This window comes from Muscardinus avellanarius, assembly GCF_963383645.1.
Source record: "Muscardinus avellanarius genome assembly, chromosome: X".
In the NCBI taxonomy this organism is placed as follows: domain Eukaryota; kingdom Metazoa; phylum Chordata; class Mammalia; order Rodentia; family Gliridae; genus Muscardinus; species Muscardinus avellanarius.
The window spans coordinates 33,837,333-33,855,918 of NC_137792.1; the positions used below are offsets into that span (position 1 = coordinate 33,837,333).

General features: G+C 45.5%; 1 protein-coding gene across 1 annotated transcript; it reads right to left on the reverse strand.

The window, feature by feature from the left end:
* Positions 1 to 1,439: 1,439 nt before the first annotated feature.
* LOC308279281 (uncharacterized protein CXorf38) lies at positions 1,440 to 17,077 on the reverse strand (the record flags this gene model as incomplete). Its single annotated transcript, XM_080719300.1, has 6 exons — positions 1,440 to 1,601; positions 6,220 to 6,399; positions 7,591 to 7,740; positions 11,517 to 11,636; positions 16,540 to 16,674; positions 16,862 to 17,077. 6 exons carry the CDS (start codon positions 17,075 to 17,077, stop codon positions 1,440 to 1,442), a joined length of 963 nt encoding a protein of 320 aa, XP_080575426.1.
* Positions 17,078 to 18,586: the final 1,509 nt, after the last annotated feature.

Consider the following 18,586-nt stretch of genomic DNA (forward strand, 5'->3'; position numbering starts at 1 on the left):
CTTCGGCGGGGCAAATGCTCAGAGATCATGGGCCAGGCCCTTGCTGGGCACTGAGGCCGTAACTGCACAAGGGCAGCGAGGACTGCCGTGGGGATTACTTGTCATCAGCGTACCATAAACAGGCTGCCAACTGAGCTTTGTCCTCGGTACCGCTGAGGCGACGTCGGCCCGGGCCTGCCTGCAAAGATCAGCCAAGTCCCAGTCCCCAGCCCTGTGCTCAGCAGGCTGGCTGTCCCCCTGCCCACTGCCTCAGGCTCCTCTAGCCTGGTAGAGAGAGTTCTGTACTAGGTAGGCTAAAAAAGCCTTCTGGGCAGTTTTTTTTCTCCCTCTTCCCTTCTTTCAAAAAGGAGGGGCTTCTATCTCAACTTTCACGTTCCAGCCCGCCTTGGGCGTCTTCCCTAGTGACATGTTCAGGCAGCAGGTGGGGGGAGGACGCTTCCGTCAGGGCACGGAGCACTCCGTGTGAGCTTGTGGCACGTGCCTGGCCCAGCGGCCTCCACCGCAATGTCAGGCCCAGAAACACTCCCAACTCTAATAGCAAGAGTCCCTGGGTGGCAGCAGGTTCTGGCACAGAGTATGCACTATTTTGGATGGGTACAAATTATACAACCTCACGTTTATGAATACGAAATACACACTCCTGACGAGTCAAAGTCCAAGACAACAAAACATCTTTGTTGGGGTACAGTATCCTGGAATTATTCTGGATTCTTCTGTACAGAAATGGTAGCCATGTTGACTTTCAGTGGCTGTGTCTGATTTTAGTTGCAGAGTAACCTAAAATGAAAGAGAATGTTTTAATTTTATCTGAGGTGAAAAAAGTAAAATACTAACGACAATTACTAAGCTAGCCAGTTTTCCTTATGAAAAGTACAGTAAGGGCTGGGTATCACTGGCACCATTTAGGGGAGGAATGTTTTGTGTTTGTGTGTAGGGGGAGGGACTAGGGATTGAACCCAGGGGCGTTTCTACCCCCAGCCCTTTAACTTTTTGCTTTTCTACCCCCAGCCCTTTACTTCTGGCTTTAAAACAGGATCTTGCTAGGTTGCTAATAGTCCTGCCATGTTGCTGAGGCTACCTTCAAACCTACAATCCTCCTGTCTCAGCCTCCTGAGTACTGGGATCACAGGTGTACACCACCAGGCCGGGCTGAAAGAATACTTTTTGTATGTTACAAAGTTGATTCACCTAGGACCAGACCAGTATGTCTTCAGTTATATTTGGCTAAACAAAGCTGCCAGGGAGTTGATGCTGAACTACTTCACAGATGCAAGAACATTAGAGAAAGAGGACAGAGCTCAGTGTCCTTCCTTTGAAATAATAAGGACATAGGGAAACCAGGTGAGACTGCTGTGCTCATTATGGCCTCACATAAGAGAAGAGACTTCAAAGAGGTGAGGCCATTCTGTCCTTATTTAACATCACATGTCTGAACTTACTTAGGCCTTCCTTTCAGGTGTCTGTCTCCCAGGTTCCTTTGAATCTGGGTTTTGATGCTGTAGGTGGAAGCTGTCTAGCTTCTGCATATCTTCTCTAAGGCCATTTCTAAGATCCTGATTGCCTCTCAGAAATTCCTTCATTGCTTCCAGTCGGTTTGAGATCTGTGAGAGAAACCATGCAAAGCACAAGTTAGGATTTTCTTTTCTGTGCTAGAGAATGAACCCAGGAGCACTTTACCACTAAGCTCTATTCCCAGGCATTTTATTTATTTATTTATTTATTGCAGGTCTGGGGAAAGAACCCAGGGGCATTCGACCTCTGAGCTACACCCCCTGCCCTATTTTTTATTCTTTATTTTGAAACCGGGTCTCACTGAGTTGCAGAGGGCCTCACTAAGTAGCTGAGGCTGTCCGTGAACCGCGATCCTCTGGACTCAGCCTCTCAAATGCTGGGATTACAAGCGTGCGCCACCACGCCCGGCTCCTAGCCCTTTTATTTTAAGACAGTGTCTCAGTGAGTTGCTGAGGCTAGCCTGGAACCTGTTGGTCCTCCAGTCTCAGTCTTCTAAGTACTGAGATTACAGGCATGCCCAGCTAATTGCTACAGCAGAAGACTTGTAATTTTTTTTTCCGGGTCTGGGAATGGAACCCAGGGGCATTTGACTTCCGAGCTACAGCCCCTCCCTATTTTTAATTCTTTATTTTGAAACCGAGTCTCACTGAGTTACAGAGGGCCTCACTAAGTACCTTAGGCTGTCTGCGAACCGTGATCCTCTGGTCTCAGCCTCCCAAATGCTGGGATTATAAGCATGCGCCACCACACCCAGTTCAAGCAGACTTGTAATTCAAATGAAAAATTTACTAGCTACAAGACTGGCCCCTGGGGCTGTAGCTCAATAGTCGAGTGTAAACTTAGCATGTGCAACTGCTTAATCCTTAGCACTAAAAGACTGGCATCTATTCACAAACAGGTTAAGGCTTGAAAAAAAAAAAACCCTTTAAAACAAGGTGCCCTCCACTCAGACAACCCTTCTGAGACCACATGAGGGGATATTTGCTTGTCTCCTCAAAATTTTTTTGCTCTAAGTTTTCCTACATTTATAAGACAGGTTTATTACACACATACACACGAATGAAAGGAAGCTCTTTCATTTCAAATTTTGGACAGCAGTAGTAATACATATTACTATTATGTATCAACAAATATATAACTATATATATTTAACAGTAAGACATGGTCAAGTACAAAATTCAAAATGAACAAAGTACAAGGTCCTCTTCTAAAACCTGTCCCTAACCGGGTGCATGCTTGTAATCTCAGTACTTGGGAAGGTAAGACAGGAGGATTGCAGGTTTGAGGACAGCCTTAGCAAGTAGTGAGGCTCTCATCAAACTAGTGAAACTTTCAAAGTAAAAATAAAGAGCCAGGCCTGGTGGCGCACACTTACAATCCCAGTACTTGGGAGGCTGAGACAGGAGGATCGTACAGGTTCGAAGACAGCCTCAGCTACTTAGTGAAGCTCTCAGCAACTTAGTGAGACCCTGTTTTAAAATAAAATATGAAAAATAGGACGGGGGCATAGCCTGGAGGTAGAGGCTCCTGGGTTCCATGCCCAGGACCACAATAAATACATACATACATACATACATACATACATACATACATACATAAAATGGGCTGGGGGTGTAGCTTGGAGGTAGAATGCCCCTAGGTTCAATCCCCAGTACAAAAAAACAAAACAAAGAAAAACAAAAAACAAAAAACAAAAAACAAAAACCTGCCCCTAAGTACCTAGCTGATTTCCCTGGAGATAACCACAATGTACCATCTATTGTGTTTCTTTCTGAGGTATTCAATGATTTACATGCAATCAGGTCTGTGGACATTTCTGAAAAACAAATGATACTATACTAGACACTGTTTTTCTTTTTTTTTTTTTGTGGTACTGGGGGTGGAATCCAGGGGCTTTTCTATCTCCGGGCTATGCTCCCAGACCTATTTTTTCAATATTTTGTCTGAAAACAGGGTCTCACTAGGTTGCTGAGAGCCTCACTAAGTAGCTGAGGCTGGTTTTGAACCTGTGCAATCCTCCTGTCTCAGCCTCCCAAGCACTGGGATTACATGTGTGCGCCACCACGCCTGGCTTAGACACTATTTTTCAACTGATCTTTTCTATAGGAGATTGTAAGGGTAGGCTGATTATTATTATTATTATTTTTTTGCAGTACTGAGGATGGAACCCAGGGGCATTGTACCTCCAAGCTACACCCCCAGCTCTATATTTTGTCTATTTATTTATTTATTTATTTATTTATTTATTTATTTATTTTTGGTGGTACTGGGGATGGAACCCAGGGGTCTTCTACCTCCAGGCTACACTCCCAGACCTATTTTATATTTTATTTGAAAACAGGGTCTCTTAAGCCAACTGAGGCTGGCTTTGAACCTGCGCGATCCTCCTGTCTCAGCCTCCCAAGCGCGGGGATTACAAGCGTGCGCCACCACGCCTGGCTTGTCCTTTTATTTTTGAACCAGGGTCTCAATGAGTTGCGAAGTGCCTTGCTAAGTACCTGAGGTTGTCTGCGAACTGCGATCCTCCAGTCTCTGACTCCTGAATGCTGGGATTACAAGCATGCACCACCATGCCTGGTGGCTGATTATTTTTTAATGGGTGAATAGTATTTTAATTATGCCTACTTTACATCTTAACAGTGTTCAAACCTTCTGCTCAAATAATGCTGAAGAAATTAACCTGATACATGTGTCACTGTGCATAAGTGCTGTGTCTATAGGATTTGTTTTCAGAAGTGCAATGCAGTTCTGAGTTTTCTATTATAATTTTAATAGATTTTTGTTGAAACTGTTGTGTATAGATGTTGGGCCAATTTAAACTCTTCCTAGCAATATACTTGTCAACATTTAGTGCAAATAATCATAGGGTAGTCCCATGGAAGTGTTTTCACTGGGCTTAACCCAGAATATTCCTGCTAGTCACTCTGCTTACTACAAAGATGAGTTACTCATATTTTTGGATGTGGTGAATATTTTTAGATGGGAAGCCCCCAACTTCAAGCTACATAAAAATTAAGTAAAGTTTGTAAAGAAAAATCGTGCAGTGTCCAACCCTAGCAGACTGGTAGCTCTTACACGTTAGAGGTGAAGTACTTGATTCTGATGTAGTAGGTGTAGATTATCGCAGTGTAAGCAACCAAAACAGCCAGGGCAATGACCAGAACCACTAGGGAGCAGGGAGGCCAGTCTTCAGACTGCCTAGTAAGTAGACTGGGGGCATGTACTTCAGGTGGAGCTGTTTGGTACATGGCTGGAAGCCGGCCCAAAGCTCCTGCAAGATGCCTGTACTTTGAATAATAAACTTAGAAACCATTAAGAAGTGAAAGGACAAGCCAGGCGTGGTGGTGCACTCTTGTAATCCCAGCATTTGGGAGGCTGAGACAGGAGGATAGTGGTTCATGGCCAGCCTCAGCTACTTAGCGAGGCCCTTTGCAACTCAGTGAGACCCTGTTTAAATAAAAAAACAGGGGTAGGGGGTGTAGCTTGGAGGTAGAATGGCCCTGGGTTCTATCCCCAGTACTGCTTAAAAAAAAGTGAAAGGACAGCTATTCAGGTGGCTGAGGGAAGAGGATAGCAGCAAGTATGAGGCAAGCCTGGGCAACTTAGACCCTGTCTCAAAATTATAGGCTGGGGATGTAGCTCATTGGTGGCAGAGCAGCCTTGGCTTTAATCCCCAGTACCACAGGGAAAAAACCCCAAACAACACCCAAATAAACAAAAATACCTGAAATGAACACCAAACCAATGACATTATTCATCGTATGCTTGTAATCCCTGTACCTGAGAGGCTGGGACAGAAGGATTGTAGGTTCGAGGCCAGCCTCAGTAACTAAGTGAGATCTTCAGCAACTTGATGGGACCCTGTTTCAAAAACTAAAAAATAATAAAAAGGGTTAGGGGTGTAGCTCAGAGGTAGAATGCCCCTGGGTTCAATTCCCAACACCAAACAACCAAGCAAACCAACAAACACCTGTTGGCTTCCCATTGCTTTGGGGGAATAAAGCCCAACCTACTTGCTATGGCAGAGAAAACCTTTTAAGGCTTCAACCTACCCTCCCAGCCTCCAACCTGACCATCCCTCCCGCACGTCTGCTACGCCCAAGCCCAAACTAGTCTCTCGTGCCTTTCCTCGTGCCGGTCCTTCTGCCACGCGCATCCCTCTCTCATTGCCAACTTGCCCAACTCTTGTTAAATGTGCAAGCTTCAGTTCAATCCTGCCTTCCTGGCAATCCCCTCTGACCAAGAGGGAATCCCACCCGGCATCTTGTTCTGAGTTCTGTTGTAGCCCTTAAACATATGAGGCCCTCAAATGTTGATTAAGTGAAAATAATGGTTAAAACATAATTATCCAGCTGGGTGTGGTGGCACATGCTTGGAATCCCAGCATTTGGGAGGCTGAGACAGGAGGATCGGGGTTCACGACCAGCCTCAGCTACTTAGTGAGGTCCTTGGCAACTCAGTGAGACCCGGTTTCAAAATAAAGAAGAAAAAATAGGGCTGGGGGTGTAGCTTGGAGGTAGAATGCCCCTGGGTTCCATCCCCAGTACGGCAAACAAAACAAAACAAAACAAAGTAATGTAATTATTGATCTGCGCCCAAAGCATATTCACTTCTGGAAATTACTTGACTTGTCAATCAGGAACCTAACTGGCTATGTGTCAAAGGAGCTGCTCCTCCTCCCAGGCACCCTCTGCCCTTCCCTTTTACCTCTTCAGGCAGGAAGTCTTGTTCTTCCGCTTGACGATACAACTCCTGAAGTCTTTCCTTCAGCAATTCCATTTCAATTTCATTTACTTGGCTTGCACTTAAGTAGCCTCCTATTTCACACTCACATCCATCTCGCTGATCTTCCTCTGGGATGTGAACAGCCCAGTCAGATGTCAGCAACTGTGGGATGAGTACAGAAATACTTCATGAACTGATTTATTTTTTTGAGCAAGGCGTGGTGGTACACGCCTAAAATCCCAGTACTTGAGAGGCTGAGACAGGAGGATCACTGGTTCATGGGCAGCCTCAGCAAGTAGTGAGACTCAGCAACTTAGTGAGATATGGGGGGGGGGTAGCTCCCGGGTGATTGAATTTGGGCATTCTACCTCCCAGCTACACTCCCAACCCTTTTCTTGTTTTGAAACAGGGTTTTGCTAGGTTGCTGAAAGTCTTGCTACATTGCTGAGGCTGTGCTTAAACCTGCAATCCTCCTATCTTAGCCTCCCAAGTACTGGGATTAAAGGCATGAGCCACCAAACCTGGCTTTTATTTGTTTACTTATTATTTATTTGTGGTACAGGGGATGGAACTCAGAGGTGTTCTACCTCTGAGCTATACCCCCAGCCTTATTTATTGGTGGTACTAGGGATTGAACCCAGGGGCATTCTATGTCCGAGCTATACTCCCAGCCCTATTTTGTATTCTTTACTTTGAAACAGGATCTCACTAAGTTGCAGAGGGCCTCACCAAATAGCTGAGGCTGGCCGCGAACCTGCAATCCTCCTGTCTCAGCCTCCCAAGTACTAGGATTACAAGCGTGCACCACTATGACCGGCTTTATTTTTTATTTTGAAATAGGTTTCACTGCCGGGATTGCTTACATTCTAAAATTTAGTTTGGGGTTGGGGATGTGGCTCAGTGGTACAGTGCTTGCCTAGCATGTATGAGGCCCTCAGTTTCATCCACAGTCCGGAAAAAAATAAAATGAAATTTTGATTATGCTTAGCAAGCTCAGCCAATCGGAGAAAGTCAAGGGCTGTATGCTTCTCTCATGTGTGGAAGCTAGAGAGAAAATAGGAAGCAAAGGGGATTTTAGATGAAAAGAGAAGAGAGACCAGTAGAATAGTGGAAGGTAGCCGGGCGTGGTGGCGCACGCTCGTAATCCCAGCATTTGGGAGGCTGAGACAGGAGGATCGCGGTTCGCAGACAGCCTCAGCTACTTAGGCCCTTCACAACTCAGTGAGACCCTGTTTCAAAAAATAAAAAGATTAATAGGGCTGAGGGTGTAGCTCGGAGGTAGAATCCCCCTGGGTTCCTTTCCCAGTACCGCAAAAAAAAAAAAATATATATATATATATATATGATTTTTACCTGTTCTATTCTGGAGTATACTGCCACAATCTCTGGGATATTCTTGAATTCATTCAACAAACTTTGGATTTTTGTCTGAAAATCCTGAAGCCACGTAGACGATACTTTCATCTCTGAGGAGTGCATGATGTCATTGCGACACTTAATCACCTAGAGAAAGACAAAAAGATAAAACGCTTCAAAGTCAACAGCAGTGGGGTGGGGTGGTGAACTGTGATCTTACGGCTCCAAAGAAAAACTCATAGAAGGGCTTTGTTAATTACAACATCAACATGCATGGTCTTCAGACGAGACGGTCCAAGACCAGGTGCACAATCCAGCAAGTATTTACATAGACACAGAGGATACTGTGGCCCTTTAGCCTCCAAGTCAGATGTATATTTCATTTCCTCCTGTTTAGAGACCACATACCAAGAACTGAAGTAATACCAAGGAGAGGACTGGGACAAACCAGGGAGTGGCTATGTCATCTAAAGAGGGAGCCTCCACTCAATTAGTGGCTTGTTGCCATGGGAGCTCTATGAGCCTGGTGTCACCAGGCCTTCTGATTTGAAGAGAACCTAGAAATTCAGAGTTTTTGTGACTTAGCTAAATAAAAACAAGACAAAACATTAAACCACGCAGAATAAAGAAAACATGGCCTCAAGCCAGGTTTTGGCCACAGGACTACAGGAAGGACAAGATGGAAATGGCAACAGTGGCGCAGCCTTCCTCCCTTGGGGAGCAGATCCCCAAACAATCCTGAAGGTCTTGACCTCTAGGTGCCTGTCAGTGCTGTCCTAGCTTGAGGGGATGTTTACCCCCCCCACATGAAAATACATGACCAGGGTAAGAAATACAAATAAGCTGGGCGGTGCTGGTGCACACCTGTAACCCACATACTTGGGAGACTAGACGGAGACAAGGATCAGAGGTTTGAAGCTGCACACAGTAACTTACCCTGCTTCAAAACAAAAGGGCTGGGGGATGTAGCTTAGTGGTAGAAGGCTCCTAGACTCAATCCCCAGTGCCACAAACATACCAAGAAAAAAAGAGAAAGAGAAAGGGGGGGGGGGCTGGCTTTACAAATCTCCTTAACCTTTAAAATCCTATGCTTGGTCGGCTATTTCACAGTCCTCCAAATCTCTTAAACTAAAACAACCTGCCAAAGAGAAAGCGTATTGGCTCTAGGTATACCCACAGGCTGAAGGAAACAATTTAAATACCGCTGGAGTACCAGGAAGTTGGGTCAAGGAGTTTCTAATGTAAAGAAAATCAGCTTTTGCCTATATTTTAAGAAAAACAGTACTGTCTATCATAAATTAATATATAACTCACAGTAAGTTTCCCACAGTCTTGGCTAAGAGAAACTGAGGGGCCAACCACTGTCATAGGCTTGTGCCTCTGTGAGGTCATAAAGATTCTAAGCTGGGCTGGTAACCACAAATCCCAGTACTTGGGAGGCTGAGACAGGAGGATTGCAGGTTTGAGGACAAGTAGTAAGAATTTCATCAACCTAAGGAGACCCCGTTTCCAAAAAAAAAAAAAAAAAAAAAAAATCAAGCTGGTGGTGTAGCTCGAAGGTAGAATGCCTCTGGGATCAATCTCCCATATGAAAACCAAAGTTTTTTAAAAATCCTTTCCATTGCTGCCACACTGACAAAAATATACAGCAGTTTCTCTACATATTATAAGCAACCCAGAGACGCTACCTATTGTTTTCAATGACCCTCAGAGTAATAAACATGCAAGAATTCTCTGGTAAAGTAAAGAAAAATCCAAATCTCCTTGAAAAAATCTGACAAGCACAGTGATCTGACACTGTTTATCCATTAGAGTTACATTTTCTTGGGTTCTATAATTTGGTCTTGCAACAGTTTAGCCAATGAAATTTAGAAGGACAAGGTTCAAATGTTGGCTTATAACAAACAAAATGATACATCATGTTTTTTTGTGTTTTTTTTTTTCAGTGTTGAAGCCAAAATGGGCTTTCTTTGTGCTAGGTCAGCACTCTACCACTAAGCTATACCCCCAGCCTGGTGTTCTTTCTTCCCTCCCTCCCTTCCTTCCTTCCTTTCTTTTTTTTTTCTGTGATACCCAGGGGGCATTTTGCCTCTGAGCTACACACCTAGCTCTATTTTACTTTTTATTTTGAAACAGGGTCTAAGTTGTGGAGGACCTAAGTTGCCGAGGCTGGCTACCAAGGAGAGAGCCTCTTGTCTCAGCCTCCCAACTACTAGGATTACAGGCTTGCACCACCATGCTCAGCCTGTAATTTTGTGTGTGTGTGCTACTGGGGTGGAACCTAGGTGCTTTTCTACCTCTGGGCTATCCTCCCAGACTTATTTTATACTTTATTTGGAAACAGGATCTCACTAAATTGCTGATAGCCTCACTCAGTAGCTGAGGCTGGCTTTGAATCTGTATGATCCTCCTGTCTCAGCTTCCCAAACACTGGGATTACAAGAGTGCGCCACCATGCCTGGCTGTATTTTTTTTTTTAATAAACAAAAATAAGCTGGACATGGTGGCTCATGCTTGAAATCCTAGTACTTGGGAGGATGAGACAGGAGGATGGCAGGTTCTCAGCCAGCCTCAGCTACTTAGTGAGGCAATCGGCAATTTAGTGAGACCCTGTCTCAAAGAATAAACTGGGCGTGGCGGTGCACGCTTGTAATCCCAGCGCTGGGGAGGCTGAGACAGGAGGATCACGCAGGTTCGAAGCCAGCCTCAGCTGCTTAGGGAGGCTCTCAGCAACTTCATGAGACCCTGTTTCCAAATAAAGTATAAAATAGGTCTGACAGTGTACCCTGGAGGTAGAAAAGCTCTTGGGTTCTATCTACCCCTAGTACACAAAAAGAGGGCTGGGGTGTAGCTCAGAGTATAATGCCCCTGGGTTCCACCCTCAGTACAGAAAGAAAGAAAGAAAGAAAGAAAGAAAGAAAGAAAGAAAGAAAAGAAAGTTAGTTTACTTTGCTTCTGTTTATGGCAGAACAGGGAAAAGAAATGTGAGGTTCACCTATTATCATTTTGAGGGAGTACTGAGGATTGAACTCAGGGGCATTCTACTTCCAAGCTACACCTCCAGTTCTTTTTAAATTTTTTTTTTTTGAAATAAGGTCTCAGTAAATTGTTGAGTCTGGCTAAATTGCTGAAGCTGGCCTCAAATCTGAGACCCTCCCATCTCAGACTCCCGAGTAATCCCACACTTGGAATTACAGGTGTGTGCCACTGTACCCAGCTTGAGCTTTGGTTATTTATTTATTTATTTTTTGGTGGTCCTGGGGATGGAACCCAGGGGCTTTTTACCTCCGGGCTACACTCCCAGACTTATATTTTATTTGGAAACAGGGTCTAAGTTGCTGAGAGCCTAAGTAGCCGAGGCTGGCTTTGAACCTGTGCTATCCTCCTGTCTCAGCCTCCCATGCACAGGGACTACAAGCGTGAGCCACCACACCTGGCCTGAGCTTTGCTTATTTTAATGACAAATGGCCTAATAACAAGTTGCCAGGAAACTTTAATTAAGAGAATGGGCTTTTTTTGGTATTAGGGATTGAACCCAGGGGTATTCTACCTCTGAGTTACATCCCCAGTCCCCTTTTTATATTTTTTTATTTTTTGGTGCTGGGTATTGAACCCATGGCCTCACATATGCTTGCTCAGTGAGCACTCTACCACAGGGCTACATCCTCAGCTCCTTATTTTTTATTTTGAAAGAGGTTTCTTGCTAAGTTGTTAAGGCTAGCCCTGAACCTGCAATGCTGTCTTAGCTTCTCAAGTACTGGGATTGCAGACATGTGCCAGACACCTGGCCCTAAGTCAGCTTTCTTTGCACACCACTGTTCTGAGGAGCTACTATGTTCTGCCTACATGGCTGGCTTAGGGTGTGTCTCAGAGCTGGCGTTCAGGGTCCCCACCTGGAAGGTTTGAAATTTGATAGCTCTTACCTCTATGACTTTCTTTCGATCAATCACAAAGTGATCGCAGGAGTTGATGAGACTTAAAAGAGCAACTGCATCGCATTCCTCGGGTCCTCGTTTGTCTGTTAGTCCTCGGGGCATGAAGGCCTGTAGGAGGAGGAGCGGGAGGGGCTCCTGAGTCTCCTCCAACTCTAGGAGCTTGTGAGGAAATTACTTATTTCCCGAATGATGACTGAAATTCTCTAATGCACTGATGTTTCAAGTTAGGAACTCATGAGTTCAAACACATGTGGGAAAATGATGTTCCAGCTAAGCCTTGACCAAGGGCCATAGCTGAAGGACTGTGCTATCCCCCATTAGATCCGCCGAACATAACTGGTTTCTGTTCTGTATTAATGACACAAAAGCAGAAACGAGAGAAAAAGATCTTTTTTTCTTTTCCTTACTGAAATTTCAGTGGTTGAGTTGGAAGAAGAGTTGAAAAATTAGTTACTTGAAAGTTACAGGAAGTTATTTGAAAGTCAGTTACTCCAAAGTGGATACTTTCAAGTAACTAAGAAACACTCCTGGCTTTGTGCTATCTTCCTCCCATGCCTTTCCTCCCCTACCCTGGCTCCTCCTCTGTCTTTCTGGGGTCAGAGCTGAGCCTCCTCTGCCCTCCTCTTCTCTGGTGCTATCATCCAGGTCCGTGGAGTTTAATGCTGCCTTCGTGTTGACGGTTCCCAAATTTGTGGTGTCCCAAGCCGTTTCAGGACAAGTCGCCACAAGAGCTGCATGCCTCTTTAAGGTAAGAAAGAAAAGTCACAGACAGTGTGGAGTGGTAGGCAGAGCCAGGGTGAAGTGAGGTGAAGAGGACATAGGAGCTGAGGAAAAGAGAACAGGTATCAAATCCTTTTTCTGAGAAGCTCTGCTGAGTATGCTTATGGGAGGCAGACAAAGGAATGGGGAGACAGGTAGAGTGTGGATTAAGGGAGATTTCTTTTTTCTAAGTATTCAAATGTTTATTTTTTAAAATAGTTTTATTGAGATAGAATGCACTCATTTAAAGCATACAATTCAGTGGCTTTCAGTATATTCAGAGTTGTGTAATCACCAGCATAGTTGACTTTATCCCCCCAGGCCCTGGCAAACATTAATCTACTTCTGCCTCTATATATGTGCCTGATCTGGACATGAATAGGATCATACACTATGTGAACGACTCCCTTCACTTGGCATAATCTTTGCAAGATCCATCCATGTTGTAACACGGATCAGTACTTTGTTCCTTTTTATGGCAAACAATATTGCATTGTATGGATTCTATTCATTCATTCATTCATCATCTGGTGGATGCTGGGGTTGCTGTCACCTTTTGGTTATTGCAGACAGTGCTGTTATGAATATTTATGTATGTGTTTTTGTGTGGATTTATGTTCTTATTTCTCTTGAGCATATACCTGGGGGTAGAACTGCTGGGTAACATGGTTACTGATTTCTTCGGTTCTGACTCACAAAACTGGTCCTTTTTTTGTTCTGTTGTTTTGTGGTGCTAGGGGATTAAACCTCAGGGGCATTCTACCTCCAAGCTCCACCCCCACAGCCCTATTTCATTTTTTTTCTATTTTGGGGGGATTTTTCTATTTTCTATTTTGGGGGGATTACTGAGGATGGGTCCCAGGGTCATTCTACCTCTGATCTATACCTCTAGCTCTGTTTTTTATTCTTTATTATGAAACAGGGTCTCACTAAGTTGCAGAGAATCTCACTATGTAGTTGAGGCTGGCTGTGAACCTGTGATCCTCCTGTCTCAGCCTCCCAAGTACTGGGATTATAAGCATGCGCCACCATGCCTGGCTCCTATTTTATTTTTATTTTGAGACATTAATCCACTTCTGCCTCTATAGATGGGCCTGATCTGGACATGATGGGATCATATACTATGTGACTGACTCCTTTCACTTAGCTATTTGCAAGATCCATCCATGTTGTAACATGGATCAGTACTTTCTTCCTTTTTATGGCAAAATAATACTGCATTGTATGGATTCTATTCATTCATCATCTGGTGGATGCTGGGGTTGCTGCCACCTTTTGGTTATTACAAACAGTGCTGTTGTGAATATTTACATATATGTTTTTGTGTGGATTTGTTTTCATTTCTATTGAGCATATGTCTGGGGGTAGAACTGCTGGGTAACATGATAACTGATCCTTATTTTTGTTTTGTTTTGTTGTTTTATGGTGCTAGGAGATTAAACCCAGGGGTATTCTACCTCCAAGCTATACTCCCAGCCCTATTTTATTTTTATTTTGAAAAAGAGTCTCACTAGATTGATGAGTCTTACTACTTGCTGAGGCTGTCCTCAAACCTACAATCCCGTGTCTCAGCCTCTCAAGTACTGGGATTACAGACATCTACCACCACGTCCAGCATAACTGATCCTTAAAAAAAAAATAGAGCCAGACATGGTGGCACACACTTGTAATCCCAGCATTTGGGAGGCTGAGAAATGAGAATCGTGGCTCACTGCCAACCTCAGCTACTTACGCTCTTTGCAACTCAAGTGAGACTCTGCTTCAAAATAAAGAATAAAATATAGGGCTGGGAGCTGGTCGTGGTGGCGCACGCTTGTAATCCCCGTGCGTGGGAGGCTGAGACAGGAGGATAGCACAGGTTCAAAGCCAGCCTCAGCTACTTAGTGAGGCTCTCAGCAACTTAGTGAGACTGTGTTTCCAAATAAAATATAAAATAGGGCTGGGAGTATGGCTCAGAGGTAGGAAGCCTCTCGGTTCCACCCCTAGTACCACCAAAAAAAAAAAAAAAAAAAAAATATATATATATATATATATATATATATATATATATATATATATATATGGCTGGGGGTGTCGCTTAGAGGTAGAATACCACTGGGTTCCATCCTCAGTGCCGCAAAAAAAAAAAAAAAAAAAAAAAAAAAAAAAAAAAAAAGGAACTGGGCATATATATACATGGTCTGGAGGTATAGCAGGCCCCTGAGTTCAATACTCAGTACCACCACCACACACACACACAAAAAAACCTTAAATAAACCAAGGGAACATTAAAGCTATTTGTGTGGTGATGGGGTTAAGCTGGGAGGAAGAGAGGCCAACTGAAGGGTCAAAGTCCTTGGGCAGGTGGGAAAGGATAAGATCTAACATGTAAGTGGAAGGATAGGGCAGCAGGAGGAGGAAGATGGAGCACATGGAAGTAGGCTGGTAGGCTTGGGGAAGACGAAGAAATCTGTTTGGGGGCATCCATCAACTCCATGACAAGTAAACAGGGTGAGGAGCTGGGGATGAGGTTGGAGGAAGGGGAGAGGGAGCCTGACTAGAAAAGGTAGGAACAGCTATCACCAGAAAGAGGCATGGCCAGAGCACTAGGGCTGCTAATTGAGAACGAAAGGGAAAGCCATCGGCTCCCTTGTGAGATTCCTCAGGCTAGCAGAAGCAGATAATGGTGTCATTAGGGCTGGAGTTGGGCCAGGCAAATTCAGAGGAAGGAGGAAAAAAACCCTGAGATAACCGCAAGGGACTGATTATAATGATGGATAATGGAAAATGCTCCAGCTGAGGAGACAAAGGAGTGCAGGAGGGCTGAGGTTGCTGAGTACTATGAAAGCAAAGGAAGCCTCAGAGGGATGGGGGCTGGTGGCACAGTGGTGGCAGGGCTTGAATTAAGTATGCCAAAGGTAAGCAGGATGTTAAGACACTTGGACTTCCTGTGCTGATAGAGCCCGGGGTATGAAAATGGAAGAGGGGAGCTAAAGTGGAGTGGACAAAGGAGGCTAGAACAGGAAGCCCAGGTACTAAAAGGGTCAGTGATTAGCAATAAAGAGCAGTGGCGTGAGGAGGTGGCATAGGCTTCAAGGGGATTCTGAGGCTGTGAATAGCAATTAGGACCAAACAGGAAGAATTTTGTTTTTTGGTGTGTGTGTGTTTTTGGAGATTGAACCCAGGTACATTTTATCTCTAAGCTATACCTCCAGCTCAATTTTTTATTTTGAAGCAGGATCTCACTAAGTTGATGAGGGCCTTGCTGAGTTGCTATGGCTGGCCTCAAACCTGTGATCTTTCTGTCTCAACCTTCCAAGTACTAGAATTATAGGTGTGTGCCAGGCTTGGCTAGAATTTTGTTTTGTTTTTCTAGGTAAAGGAAGTTGGCAATTCTATGGTGGCAATGAAAAAAAATGGAGAAGAAGATGTAGTTGTGATAGGTTTACCAGTCCATGACAGCCAAGTCTGGGGACCACCAGCCTAGTCCAATTCCCCCATTCTTAAAGTCAGGGAACAGAGGCTGGCTTTAAGGACATGAGCAGTTGGGCTGGGCCTCAGCCTCTTCCCAGGCACTGCTCCTTCCCAGGTGCCCATCTATGCCTACTGTTAACTTGCACCTACACTGACTCCAAAATTTCATTGGTGTTAAGACACCACTTCTGACTGGTCCTCTCCATCCACTACTGGACTTCTGGGAAACAAGAAGTCCAAAAAATTTTCCAATAGGCCCAGCTAGGAAGTCACACTGCCAAGATCTGAAGACAGTCCTAATACTAGTCTCTTTCTATCCAATTGCTTGCCCCATCTCCATCTTCCTCCACAAACTTACTCCTTAGCTGTGCGTTTCTGATTCCTTCTATTTTAGTCCTAACTTACCTCAGCTTACTCTGTCATCTTCGTGGCAACCTCCAGCCAAATGAACCATTCAGAGAGCCTACTCTCAAACACACCCTACACCTTTCTCCTCCGTGCCCATGCTTACGGCGATCATTTTAACATCTTGCTCCAGCACCTCTTGTTGAAATCTTTCCCAAGCACTCAAATGTTGCAAAACGCAGTAGGTAGAAGACTGCCTCTTCCTCATTATGTTAGGTTTTAGTCCATTCTAATAGCTCTTAGCCGCTTAAGCATTTATTCTGGGTGACCAACCAATCTCTCTGCACCTTTGTTTATGGGGCCCGGGCTTTCACACCGAACCACCAGACGCCCTAGGGCACCAGGGCACCGGCCGCCGCCGCCTCCTCTTTCGGTCGGGGCCGCAGGTGCTTACCTTGGCTACCTCCCAAGCATCGACTGGCCAGCGGCCGGGCCGGCAGTTTCCCCAGTGCACGTCTCCATTTCTGTTGACGTGATGTCTCAAAATCTCCTGTTTCCACTCTGCGCACACTTGACACTGCGGCTGAAACTACAGGGGGTGGCGGTGAGGAGGGCCTCGGAGGGAGGGGCGGCGCCACGGAGTCAGAGCCCCAGGCGTTACGGCCCACCCTGGCCCGCGGAGGGAGCCAGAACCTCTGCGCTCCGGGACGCGGACTGGAGCACGGAATGGGTGGGGAGTGGGGGACGGCAGAGAAGACCCTGGGCCAGGTGCTCACCTGGCGAGCGCGGGGACTGCACCGTGAGCCTCCGCGGCAGGTGGCGCGGGGGCCCAGGCCGGGGGCTGCAGCGAGCAGGCCGCGGTGGAAGGAGAGCACCTCGCGGCCGACGAAGCCCTGAAGGCAGCTGCGCAGCAGCAGCAGACAGTGTCCCGCCTTCACCCAGTTTTTGTATTCGGCGCAGTTGAGGCGCGCGGCCAGTTCGGACAACACCATGTCTTAGTAGGGCCCCGGGGCGGGGCGAGCAGTAGTGCGCATGCGCACAAGCCTGGGAAGTGGCCCAGGCGCAGGCGCGGCCCCACCCAGGACCCGCCCCCTCGCGCAGGGCGGAAGTGTAGCGCATACGTCACCAGGACTCCTGGAGCGGAGCGATTTCGCTTCCGGGACACGTCAGCTCCACTCCCACTCTGGTGATTGTCGGTGTGTAAATATTTGCAGAGTGCTTGCAGAGTCCGTCTCGCCCTGAAACTACTGGGGTCCTTTTGCGGTTCCCTAGACTGGGACCTTGTCAGCCCCTATTCCACTCTCTCTCTTTACAGGTTGTTTTATTGTAGAAAAGTATAAAGGGCTTACGGTACGCTTTTTATATATTCCTTGCAGTTTGCATTTCTAGAATTTTTTTCTTTTGTGGTAATGGAGATTGAACCCAGGGGTATTTTACCTCTGAGCTACATACCCAGCCCTATCCTACTTTCATTTTGAAACAGAGTCTCTCTAGGTTGATAAAAGTCTTATTAGCTAAGGCGGTCCTCGAACATGCAATCCTCCTCCGGTTTCTGCCTCCCGAAATACATGCGTGCAGCACCACACCCGGCTTCATAAATTTAGTTAACCGGTTCCTAAGACCACAGACCAGCGTTAGCAAATCCAGACATAAGTGAAATGTGACTGTTGGTCCCCTGCACCTATAAGAAGCCTGCGGTGTGCTCTGCTTACACAAAGCTGAAAAACTGCCACTGGGCCACCTGGTAGAGAAAGGCAGGGTAGGCATTACCTGGATTCTGGAGGACTGAACAGCCCCAAGCCAGATAAAAGGGTCCTGAAACGTAGGGCAAAGGTTAGAAGATTACCGAAACTGCAAAAGGCAGTCTGATTTAAGTTCCAAATAAGTGCCACAGAGGTCATGTCAGCTTTAGTTGCTTTTAGTGAGTTTTCTTTCCTTCCTTCCTTCTTTTATTTTTGCAGTACTGGGGATGGAACCCGGGGGCATTCTACCTCCTAATTCCATTCTTTATTTCACAACAGGATCTCATTGAGTTGCAAGGGCCTTACTAAGTAGCCGAGGCTGTCAGCAAACCACGGTCCTCCTGTCTCAGCCTCCCAAATGCTGGGATTACAAACATGTGCCACCACGCTTGGCTTTAGTGAGTTTCTTGAGCTTGAAAAACATAACAAAACTTTGTGTAGTTTAAAAGTTGGGAAGGAAGAGTGTGAACACTGAGATGCTCCCTCAGACTGTATGACTTCCAGCAAAGGCAGGTTTAGGAGCATGAGACTACTGCTTCACAGTGGTTTGACCTTAAGCAATACAAATTTTATCCTAAGCAAATTATTTCTTTGGGACTTCTCTATAAAAGGATATTGATACTTACCTTTTATGGTTGTTGAGGGGATTAAATAAACACAGAAAAACTCAGTACTTGGAACATAGTAAACTCTCAGTAAATAGAAGCTGTTATTGCCACGCATGATGGTACACACCTGCAGTCCCAGTACTTGGGAGGC